This window comes from Pecten maximus, chromosome 7, assembly GCF_902652985.1.
Source record: "Pecten maximus chromosome 7, xPecMax1.1, whole genome shotgun sequence".
Classification (NCBI taxonomy): Eukaryota; Metazoa; Mollusca; class Bivalvia; order Pectinida; family Pectinidae; genus Pecten; species Pecten maximus.
Window position 1 is genome coordinate 118,238 of NC_047021.1, and position 13,497 is coordinate 131,734.

Consider the following 13,497-nt stretch of genomic DNA (forward strand, 5'->3'; position numbering starts at 1 on the left):
AATTTTTTTTCTGAAACCTATTTAAAATTAAATATCTCTATCCCAAAGACAGAATTAATCTTGTTTGGACATATGTTGTAAATTAAGTTTTTCCGCTATCTTACCTTTTCTGTGGGCTTCCATTTTGCGCTGTAGGCGAAACTAAATTTCCTGTGTAAACACACGTTCGGAAAATCCGGATATTTAAAATCCGGAACCAATTTATTGATTTTTGTTTTAATAAATGTGAAGCCTGTATGTACTACTTCATACTGGATATACCAATTATAGTGTACATTTATTTTTTCATTTTTTATACATATCATAATACAGGAGTTATTTGCTTAACAAAAAAATTGCCCATGGCCAGGCTGTCTTACTGTGGTGTGCTACCTAGGAAGGACCTGTGATATCAGAAGCCGTCCTCACATTATCAGGGAGGATTGGTGATATCAAAAGTCGTCCACACATTATCAGGAAGAACCGGTGTTATCAGAAGCCGTCCACACATTATCAGGAAGGATTGGTGATATCAGAAGCCGTTCCCACATTATCAGGAAGGATTGGTGATGTCAGAAGCTGTCCTCACATTATCAGGAAGGACTGGTGTTATCAGAAGCCGTCCACACATTATCAGGAAGGATTGGTGATATCAGAAGCCGTCCACACATTATCAGGAAGGATTGGTGATATCAGAATCCGTTCCCACATTATCAGGAAGGATTGGTGATATCAGAAGCCGTCCACACATTATCAGGAAGGATTGGTGATATCAGAATCCGTTCCCACATTATCAGGAAGTACCGGTCATATTAGAAGCCGTCCACACATTATCAGGAAGGATTGGTGATATCAGAAGCCGTCCACACATTATCAGGAAGGATTTGTGATATCAGAAGCCGTCCTCACATTATCAGGAAGGATTGGTGATATCAGAAGCCGTCTTCACATTATCAGGAAGGACAGGTGATATCAGAAGCTGTCCTCACATTATTAGGAAGGACCTGTGATATCAGAAGCCGTCCTCACATTATCAGGGAGGATTGGTGATATCAAAAGTCGTCCACACATTATCAGGAAGAACCGGTGTTATCAGAAGCCGTCCACACATTATCAGGAAGGATTGGTGATATCAGAAGCCGTTCCCACATTATCAGGAAGGATTGGTGATGTCAGAAGCTGTCCTCACATTATCAGGAAGGACTGGTGTTATCAGAAGCCGTCCACACATTATCAGGAAGGATTGGTGATATCAGAAGCCGTCCACACATTATCAGGAAGGATTGGTGATATCAGAATCCGTTCCCACATTATCAGGAAGGATTGGTGATATCAGAAGCCGTCCACACATTATCAGGAAGGATTGGTGATATCAGAATCCGTTCCCACATTATCAGGAAGGATTGGTGATATCAGAATCCGTTCCCACATTATCAGGAAGGATTGGTGATATCAGAAGCCGTCCACACATTATCAGGAAGGACCGGTGATATCAGAAGCCGGCCACACATTATCAGGAAGGATTGGTGATATCAGAAGCCGTCCACAAATTATCAGGAAGGATTGGTGTTATCAGAAGCCGTCCACACATTATCAGGAAGGATTGGTGATATCAGAAGCCGTTCCCACATTATCAGGAAGGACCGGTGATATCAGAAGCCGTCCTGACATTATCAGGAAGGATTGGTGATACCAGAAGCCGTCCACACATTATCAGGAAGGATTGGTGATATCAGAAGCCGTCCACACATTATCAGGAAGGATTGGTGATATCAGAAGCCGTCCACAAATTATCAGGAAGGATTGGTGATATCAGAAGCCGTCCACAAATTATCAGGAAGGATTGGTGATATCAGAAGCCGTCCACACATTATCAGGAAGGATTGGTGATATCAGAAGCCGTCCACAAATTATCAGGAAGGATTGGTGATATCAGAAGCCGTCCTGACATTATCAGGAAGGATTGGTGATATCAGAAGCCGTCCACACATTATCAGGAAGGACCGGTGATATCAGAAGCTGTCCTCACATTATCAGGAAGGACCGATGATATCAGAAGCCGTCCACACATTATCAGGAAGGATTGGTGATATCAGAAGCCGTTCCCACATTATCAGGAAGGACCGGTGATATCAGAAGCCGTCCTCAAATTGGTATTTGTGTGTGTGTGCGTGCGTTAATTTGTCAACAACAAAATGAAATAAGAAGACGCAAATACAATTCAATTCACTTTAATTTTATCTGAGTTGATGATATATCGCTGATCGTGTAGCCTAGTATATTACGATTACAATGCCGTAGTATAAAATATGAAAAATTTATCGTATGCGGAATCTAAATATAATTTTGAATTACAAGCGTGTGTATTACATTACAATAACCCTAACCCTAATATATGTACAGTTTAAGATATGCAATATGAATATAATATAAACTGAAACACTGCACTAATATGGAAGCTTCGGAAATTTATTGACACAGAAAAAAAAATCATCAATTATATAATGTTTGCACAAAAAAAAAATCGGTTAAATTGCAAATCCCCGGACTGGGTGTATCGACATTATCTCCGGTGTCTAATGGTTTTGATATCAATTATACCGGATTGGGTGTATTACCATTATCTCCGGTGTCTAATTGTTCTGATATCAATTATACCGGACTGGGTGTATCGACATTATCTCCGGTGTCTAATTGTTTTGATATCAATTATACCGGACTGGGTGTATTACCATTATCTCCGGTGTCTAATTGTTTTGATATCAATTATACCGGACTGGGTGTATCGACATTATCTCCGGTGTCTAATTGTTTTGATATCAATTATACCGGACTGGGTGTATCGACATTATCTCCGGTGTCTAATTGTTTTGATATCAATTATACCGGACTGGGTGTATTACCATTATCTCCGGTATCTAATGGTTTTGATATCAATTATACCGGACTGGGTGTATCGACCATTATCTCCGGTGTCTAATGGTTTTGATATCAATTATACCGGACTGGGTGTATCGACATTATCTCCGGTGTCTAATTGTTTTGATATCAATTATACCGGACTGGGTGTATTACCATTATCTCCGGTATCTAATGGTTTTGATATCAATTATACCGGATTGGGTGTATTACCATTATCTCCGGTGTCTAATTGTTTTGATATCAATTATACCGGACTGGGTGTATCGACATTATCTCCGGTGTCTAATTGTTTTGATATCAATTATACTGGACTGGGTGTATTACCATTATCTCCGGTGTCTAATTGTTTTGATATCAATTATACCGGACTGGGTGTATCGACATTATCTCCGGTGTCTAATTGTTTTGATATCAATTATACCGGACTGGGTGTATCGACATTATCTCCGGTGTCTAATTGTTCTGATATCAATTATACCGGACTGGGTGTATTACCATTATCTCCGGTGTCTAATTGTTTTGATATCAATTATACCGGACTGGGTGTATCGACAATATCTCCGGTGTCTAATTGTTTTGTTATCAATTATACCGGACTGGGTGTATTACCATTATCTCCGGTGTCTAATTGTTTTGATATCAATTATACCGGACTGGGTGTATCGACAATATCTCCGGTGTCTAATTGTTTTGTTATCAATTATACCGGATTGGGTGTATTACCATTATCTCCGGTGTCTAATTGTTTTGATATCAATTATACCGGACTGGGTGTATCGACATTATCTCCGGTGTCTAATTGTTTTGATATCAATTATACCGGACTGGGTGTATCGACATTATCTCCGGTGTCTAATTGTTTTGATAACAATTATACCGGACTGGGTGTATCGACAATATCTCCGGTGTCTAATTGTTTTGTTATCAATTATACCGGACTGGGTGTATTACCATTATCTCCGGTGTCTAATTGTTTTGATATCAATTATACCGGACTGGGTGTATTACCATTATCTCCGGTGTCTAATTGTTTTGATATCAATTATACCGGATTGGGTGTATTACCATTATCTCCGGTGTCTAATTGTTTTGATATCAATTATACCGGACTGGGTGTATGGACATTATCTCCGGTGTCTTTGTTTCTTCCTTGACTTTGGAGGGTTGTACCAGTATTCAATCTAATCTATAAACGCCTATTTTATTATTTGATCAAGTGACTAGATTATACCCATATCATACTGCGTACATGCATACACACTGTAGCAACAATAATAATATAAAAAAAAAAAGATTTAAAAAAAGTCAGTTTCAATTCTATTACATGATTACTAATAAATAGTTTTCTGTGTCAGTTGTAAAATATTTTCAAAGACTTTTGCCTCAAATTAAAGATTATGCAAAGAAAATCTATGGAACAGATAGAGTAAATATTAAGTATATTAGGTAAAGGAAATAGCATGTGTTAAGAACGGGAGGTGAGCCGTTGCTGCCGTTGTTTGTTTCACCTTCGTTGCCCTCTGTATCATCTGATAATTGATCTGCTTTTATCACTTCAGCCTCCGGGGTTGGAATAGGTGCAGGACATTCTGTAATGTAAAGATAAATCGATTTCTCATTATTCTTTCTCAAGAGTTACGTCCCTTTGACAATGATAAGGATGTAATAGTAGAATTTACTTGATATCCTTTCAATTTGCAAAAATTACATTTAAGTCTTTTGAACTATGTACTGTAATTCTGAGGACTGTCAGCCCTACATATTGATCCGAAGATTCCTAACTTTATACAATCGATATATAATCATATCTCAATAAGTGCCGCGATACTGGAACGGTCTGGGTTAGGGTTAGGGTTAGGTATTTACAAATAGAACTAGACTTGTTCCGAAAGTCCTGAGCTTGATATATATATATATATATATATATATATATATTTATATTTCAAGAGTTGCCTCCTTCAACAATGGTTAAGGCATAGGGTATGGGATATTAACTGTATTGAATTGATACAAATAAACAATTCTACAATTATAATGCCTATTTATACAACCTAAGTGTTAAAATGAATTCTAGTTATTGTTTCAACGAAATTTGTATTGTACCAACCTGCCGTTATTTATGAATAAACGTTTTAACTGTCATTGCTACTGAGTTGTACCACCAATCCATTGTTAATGAATTTAACAACCCCATAACTAATTATGAATTGAACCAATCATTTGTTGTTTATGTAACAAACCTTATGAAACGTACCACCCTCCAATTAGTATCTAAAAGTTGTACACAATTTAGCTAAATGTGAATCTACTAACGATAATAACCTATAAATTTAACCAACTTTTAGTTAATTGTGAATCTATCAAGGATTCATTAATTATGAATTGAACAATCATTTAGCTAATTGTGAATCTATCAACGATTCATAATTTATAAATTGAACCAACCTTTAGCTAATTATGAATCTATCAACACGATTCATAATTTATAAAATGAACCAACTTTTAGTTAATTGTGAATCTATCAACGATTAATAATCTATAAACTGAACCAACATTTAGTTAATCTTGAATCTATCAACGATTCATAATTTATAACTTGCACCAACCTTTAGTTAATTGTAAATCTACCAACGATTCATAATTTATAAAATGTACAAACTTTTAGTTAATCTTGAATCTATCAACGATTCATAATTTATAACTTGAACCAACCTATAGTTAATTGTGAATCTACCCACGACTCATAATCTCTAAATTGAACCAACATTTAGTTAATTGTGTATCTATCAACGATTCTTAGTTCATAAATTGAACCAACTTTTAGTTAATTGTGAATCTACCAACGATTCATAATTTATAAATTGAACAAACCGTTAACTTATTGTGAATCTATCAGCGATTCATAATTTATAATTGAACCAACATTTAGTTCATTGTGAATCTATCAACGATTCATAATTTATAAATTGAACCAACCTTTAGCTAATTATGAATCTATCTTCACGATTCATAATTTATAAAATGAACCAACCTTTAGTTAATTGTGAATCTATCAACGATTGATAATCTATAAACTGAAACAACGTTTAGTTAATTGTGTATTTATCAACGATTCTTAGTTCATAAATTGAACCAACTTTAATTAATGGTGAATCTATCAAGGATTCATTAATTATGAATTGAGCAATCATTTAGCTAATTGTGAATCTATCAACGATTCATAATTTATTAAATGAACCAACCTTTATTTAATTATGAATCTACCCACGATTCATAATCTATAAATTGAACCAACATTTAGTTAAGTGTGCATCTATCAACGATTCTTAGTTCAAAAATTGAACCAACCTTTAGTTAATTGTAAATCTACCAACGATTCATAATTTATAAATTGAACCAACCTTTAGTTCATTGTGAATTTACCATTGATTCATTATCTATAAATTGAACTAACCTTTAGTTAATTGTGAATCTACCAACAATTCATAATTAATAATTGTTTACCAATCTTTAGTCAATTGTGAATCTACCAACGATTCTTAGTTCATAAATTGAACCAAACAAGTGGTCACAATTAAGGGCATGTAATCAAACCTGTTGTTACCCTGTGATAACAGTAAAGCGCAAGATATCGAGACCCTGTTTTCCCAGTGAACCCCAATAAGGACAGGGAATCACCCTTCGTGTCCAAGTGTTCACGCGTTAAACATGGAAAAAAACCAAGGTGTCCAAGTAATCACATGTTAGGGGAGGCTACATCAAATCGTTGGTGTCCCAGTAATCACAAGAAAGGGGAGGCCACATCAAATCCTTGGTGTCCCAGTAATCACATGTTAGGGGAGGCCACATCAAATCCTTGTAGTCCCAGTAATCACAAGAAAGGGGAGGCCACATCAAATCCTTGGTGTCCCAGTAATCACATATTAGGGGAGGCCACATCAAATCCTTGGTGTCCCAGTAATCACAAGAAAGGGGAGGCCACATCAAATCCTTGGTGTCCCAGTAATCACAAGTAAGGGGAGTTCACATCAAATCATTGGTGTCCCAGTCAAATCAAATCAAGCCAATCAAATGTAAGGGCAAGTAATCAACCCCTCGTAGTGTTCATACGTAAGCTTTATAATAAATTCCAACCAAACCTCTTCCCAACCCCCGTTTCCCAGGGGGGACAACTAAGGGAAAGCAATCCAACCCCTGGTGTCCAAGTAATCAAAACTAAGGACAGGGGATCAACCCGATGGTGTCCTAGTGATCACAACTAAGGACAGGGGATCAACCCGATGGTGTCCTAGTGATCACAACTAAGGACAGGGGATCAAATCCCCGTTGTCCCGGTGGTCACAAGTAAGGACAGGGAATTATACCCCTTGTTTCCCAGTAATCACAACTAAAGACAGGGAATCAAACCGGTTTTGTTCAGATGACTGGCAAGCTATTTTTTGTACATTCCCGTGAGATTTGTAAATGCCATTTTACACTTTAGGTACCTTTAATGGATTTGACGAATACAGACATGGCGTAAAATGACTCGTCAGTGTGAGAAAAAGTTACAACACACTGATCTGCGTCTTTGTGATGACAAACGCGGTTACTTGGTGTGTCTGAAAAAGAAAATAGCGAGAAAAGGTTATTTAAGTTATCTGAATATCACATAGAAAACGACGGGATGTATGAGTTATCTCAATATCACATAGAAAACGACGGGATGTATGAGTTATCTCAATATTACACTGAAAACGACAGGATGTATGAGTTATCTCAATATCACATAGAAAACGACGGGATGTACGAGTTATCTCAATATTACACTGAAAACGACGGGATGTATGAGTTATCTCAATATCACATAGAAAACGACGGGATGTATGAGTTATCTCAATATCACATAGAAAACGACGGGATGTATGAGTTATCTCAATATTACACTGAAAACGACGGGATGTATGAGTTATCTCAATATCACATAGAAAACGACGGGATGTATAAGTAATCTCAATATTACACAGAAAACGACGGGATGTATGAGTTATCTCAATATTACAATGAAAACGACGGGATGTATAAGTTATCTCAATATTACACTGAAAACGACGGGATGTATAAGTTATCTCAATATCACATAGAAAATGACGAGACGTATGAGTTATCTCAATATTACATAGAAAACGACGGGATGTATGAGTTATCTCAATATCACATAGAAAACGACGGGATGTATGAGTTATCTCAATATTACAATGAAAACGACGGGATGTATAAGTTATCTCAATATCACATAGAAAACGACGGGATGTATGAGTTATCTCAATATTACACTGAAAACGACAGGATGTATAAGTTATCTCAATATCACATAGAAAACGACGGGATGTATGAGTTATCTCAATATCACATAAAAAACGACGGGATGTATGAGTTATCTCAATATCACATAAAAAACGACGGGATGTATGAGTTATCTCAATATTACACTGAAAATGACGGGATGTATAAGTTATCTCAATATTACACAGAAAACGACGGGATGTATGAGGTATCTCAATATCACATTGAAAACGACGGGATGTATGAGTTATCTCAATATTACAATGAAAACGACGGGATGTGTGAGTTATCTCAATATTACACTGAAAATGACGGGATGTACGAGTTATCTCAATATTACAAAGAAAAGGACGGGACGTATGAGTTATCTCAATATTACGTACAGAACGACCTGTTATATAGCTTATCTCAATAGCACATATACAAAACGACCTGTTACATGGCTTATCTCAATATCACATATACAAAACGACCTGTTACATGGCTTATCTCAATATCACATATACAAAACGACCTGTTATATGGCTTATCTCAATATCACATATACAAAACGACCTGTTACATGGCTTATCTCAATATCACATATACAAAACGACCTGTTACATGGCTTATCTCAATATCACATACATATATACAAAACGACCTGTTACATGGCTTATCTCAATATCACATATACAAAACGACCTGTCATATGGCTTATCTCAATATCAAGTCCAGAACTGGTAACAGCCTATGTTGATAAAACATTGCTAAACTACATGTACCTGGAAACGTTTCTACAATATGTATTCTGTTCCTGTTGCAATCCTCTTCGCATTCCTCGGCATCTTTATCGCCGGTATTGAAGCCCACACAGAGTACACAAGGTATCCATAGATCACATACGTCTGTAAAATCCTGAAGTACACAGCTGGATTTGTTACATTTCATTAAATACCAACTATATTAATTAGTATCTTTAACAGCAATTTTCATTAACACATTTCGTCTTTTATTTGTACATATTTTGATAATAGAAAATCAATGCGTATTTCATCCAAAAAAAAAAACAAAAAAAAAACGGTGATAATCATTCACAGCCACCTACCGATATGAATGACTTGGATCGTGCCACCTCGTTTCTGTCGCTGCACGTCGGACCACCATAGCCAGTGATACACACACACTCATTACAGCGGCAGTTGCCATTCCCACTACAAATCTTCTGTAAACATTTAGAGTAACATTTAATGTTCCCACTACAAATCTTCTGTAAACATTTAGAGTAACATTTAACGTTCCCGCTACAAATCTTCTGTAAACATTTAGAGTAACATTAAATGTTCCGATTACAAATCTTCTGTAAACATTCAGAGTAACATTTAATGTTCCCACTACAAATCTTCTGTAAACATTCAGAGTAACATTAAATGTTCCCACCACAAATCTTCTGTAAACATTCAGAGTAACATTTAACGTTCCCACTACAAATCTTCTGTAAACATTCAGAGTAACATTTAACGTTCCCACTACAAATCTTCTGTAAACATTCAGAGTAACATTAAATGTTCCCACCACAAATCTTCTGTAAACATTCAGAGTATCATTTAACGTTCCAAATACAATTTTCTGTAAACATTCAGAGTAACATTTAATGTTCCCACTACAAATCTTCTGTAAACATTTAGAGTAACATTTAATGTTCCCACTACAAATCCTCTGTAAACATTCAGAGTAACATTTAATGTTCCCACTACAAATCTTTTGTAAACATTCAGAGTAACATTTAACGTTCCCACTACAAATCTTCTGTAAACATTCAGAGTAACATTTAATGTTCCCACTACAAATCTTCTGTAAACATTTAGAGTAACATTAAATGTTCCCACTACAAATCTTCTGTAAACATTTAGAGTAACATTTAATGTTCCCACTACAAATCTTTTTTAAACATTCAGAGTAACATTTAACGTTCCCACTACAAATCTTCTGTAAACATTCAGAGTAACATTTAATGTTCCCACTACAAATCTTCTGTAAACATTTAGAGTAACATTAAATGTTCCCACTACAAATCTTCTGTGAACATTCAGAGTAACATTTAATGTTCCCACTACAAATCCTCTGTAAACATTCAGAGTAACATTTAATGTTCCCACTACAAATCTTCTGTAAACATTCAGAGTAACATTTAATGTTCCCACTACAAATCTTCTGTAAACATTTAGAGTAATATTTAATGTTCCCACTACAAATCCTCTGTAAACATTTAGAGTAACATTTAATGTTCCCACTACAAATCTTCTGTAAACATTTAGAGTAACATTTAATGTTCCCACTACAAATATTCTGTAAACATTCAGAGTAACATTTAATGTTCCCACTACAAATATTCTGTAAACATTTAGAGTAACATTTAACGTTCCCACTACAAATCTTCTGTAAACATTCAGAGTAACATTTAACGTTCCCACTACAAATCTTCTGTAAACATTTAGAGTAACATTTTAATGTTCCCACCACAAATCTTCTGTAAACATTCAGAGTAACATTTAATGTTCCCACTACAAATCTTCTGTAAACATTCAGAGTAACATTTAATGTTCCCACTACAAATCTTCTGTAAACATTCAGAGTAATATTTAATGTTTCCACCACAAATCTTCTGTAAACATTCAGAGTAACATTTAATGTTCCCACTACAAATCTTCTGTAAACATTTAGAGTAACATTTAATGTTCCCACTATAAATCTTCTGTGAACATTCAGAGTAACATTTAACGTTCCCACTACAAATCTTCTGTAAACATTTAGAGTAACATTTAATGTTCCCACTACAAATCTTCTGTAAACATTCAGAGTAACATTAAATGTTCCCACTACAAATCTTCTGTAAACATTCAGAGTAACATTTAATGTTCCCACTACAAATCTTCTGTAAACATTCAGAGTAACATTTAATGTTCCCACTACAAATCTTCTGTAAACATTTAGAGTAACATTTAACGTTCCCACTACAAATCTTCTATAAACATTTAGAGTAACATTTAATGTTCCCACTACAAATCTTCTGTAAACATTCAGAGTAACATTTAATGTTCCCACTACAAATCTTCTGTAAACATTCAGAGTAACATTTAATGTTCCCACTACAAATCTTCTGTAAACATTTTGAGTTATATTTAGTGGCCCCACTACACATGGTCTGCAATCATTCAGAGTAACATTTAGTGTTCACACTACAAATTGTGTATAATTATTCAGAGTAACATTTAGTGTTCACACTACAAATTGTGTATAATTATTAAGAGTATTATTTAGTGTTACCACTACAAATTGTGTGTAAACATTAAGAGTAACATTTATTGTTCTCACTAAAGATTTTGTGTAAACATTCAGAGCAGTATTTAGTGTTCCCACTACAAATTGTGTGTAAACATTCAGAGTAGCATTTTTAGTGTTCTCATTAGAAATTGTATATAAGTATTCAGAGTAACATTTACTGTTCAAACTACAAATTGTGTGTAAACATTCTGAGTAAAATAGATAGTCTGTCAATATTTTTGATAAATGTTAATGTTCCCATTACAGATAGCATGTCAACCTTTAGTAACATTTTATGTTAACATTACAGATAGTCTGTCAATCTTTATAGTAATAGTTAATGTTACCATTACAGATAGCATGTCCACCTTTATAGTTACAATTAATGTTTCCATAACAAATAGTCTGTCAATAGTTTTAATAACAGTTCATGTTCCCATTACAGATAGCATGTCAACCTTTATAGTAACATTTAATGTTAACATTACAGATAGTCTGTCAATATTTATATAATGTTTGAAGTATAGATTTTAACGTTAATAGATACGTATCACGACACCCTTACATCTCTTTAGACTTTCCTGCCTTCTAACATATCTTGATAAGACTAAAGTACCCCGTCGTCATAACATCCCTTTAAGCCTCATTACCTTTCATTTGTGTTAAACCCCAGTCGATGATGTACGTACCCCGTCGTCCGCTAAACAGCTGTCTGTTGACTCACTACATGAACAGGCATCACCAGTAAATCCGAGGTTACATCGACATGTTCCACATTCACACCAGCCTTTATCGGATCCTGTCAAAGACCAATCACAATATGTAAGTAAGACATCTCTATTGTCTGCTCAATGAAGAATGCCCGAACAAACGCAATGACAAACTACACATTTGTTAGGGTTATTATCACTCTTGTCATTTGATTAATTCTCACGATGATATTATATTCCGTGTCCTTAAATGAGTTAAATGAGCACCTAGCTTATGTGTTATTGACATTGTTGTGATTATAAGGATAGAGTAACCTCAGAGAGCAGTTGGCCCGGTTAGGGGTAGACATTAGTTTGAATAAGGCTGTATTTTAGTTCGGTAAGGATTACACTTTGGTTCGGAAGGGATGGGGTTTGGTTGGGTTAGGGGAAGACATTACCTTGGTTAAGGGTAGACATTGGCTGTGTTAGGTGTAGATTTCGATATACATTGGCTTGGTTAGGGGTAGACATTAGTTTGAATAAAGCTGTATTTTAGTTCGGTAAGGATTATACTTTGGTTCGGAAGGGATGGGGTTTGGTTGGGTTAGGGGAAGACATTACCTAGGTTAAGGGTAGACATTGGCTGTGTTAGGTGAAGATTTCGATAGACATTGGCTAGGTAAGGGGTAGACATTAGTTTGAATAAAGCTGTATTTTAGTTCAGTTTTGGAATACACATTTGATCGGGAAGGGGTACATTTTGGCTGGGCTAGGGGTAGACATTGGCTCGGTAAAGGGAAGACTTTGGCTTTAGGATTATACCCTTGCATTGCTAGTTTTAAATTTTGGTAAAATTAGAATCAGACTTGGACGGTTACGGATAGACATTTGATCGGTTAGAGCAACAGTTTTGGCGGATTATGGTAAGACTTGTATCGGTTATGGTCAGACAAGGCCTCGGTTATGGTTAGACTTTGGATTGGTTTGGGTAAATTTTTGGCTAGATTTGGACTGGACTTTATGATTAGATTTACAATTACTCAGGGTAAGACTGTGGCTCGGTAAGGGTAAGGGATTATGACATTTTTTCGGAATAATTTACATATTCTGCACTAGTAGGTCTATATTGATACTGGTGTATTATAATTCACTTATCTTTGATATATATGCTCTTTCAGCAATAGTATACACCACGAAAACAACACGTTCGAAGCTATTTTACCTATAAGCAGCATATATGTGAATTCTTGGTTTCAATATTTTACAACATGAGCAG

General features: G+C 35.5%; 1 protein-coding gene across 1 annotated transcript in view; it reads right to left on the bottom strand.

Moving 5' to 3' along the window:
* Window positions 1-2,194: 2,194 nt before the first annotated feature.
* The window catches only part of LOC117331263 (integrin beta-3-like), a 109,938-nt gene continuing 98,635 nt past the window's right edge, over window positions 2,195-13,497 (bottom strand). The window contains exons 7-11 of the mRNA XM_033889861.1: window positions 12,219-12,328; window positions 9,314-9,430; window positions 8,991-9,123; window positions 7,389-7,502; window positions 2,195-4,490 (exon numbers count right to left, since the gene is read on the bottom strand). Coding sequence (XP_033745752.1) covers window positions 4,312-4,490; window positions 7,389-7,502; window positions 8,991-9,123; window positions 9,314-9,430; window positions 12,219-12,328 — 653 coding nt within the window. The 3' untranslated portion in view covers window positions 2,195-4,311. The remainder of the gene's footprint in view (window positions 4,491-7,388; window positions 7,503-8,990; window positions 9,124-9,313; window positions 9,431-12,218; window positions 12,329-13,497) is intronic.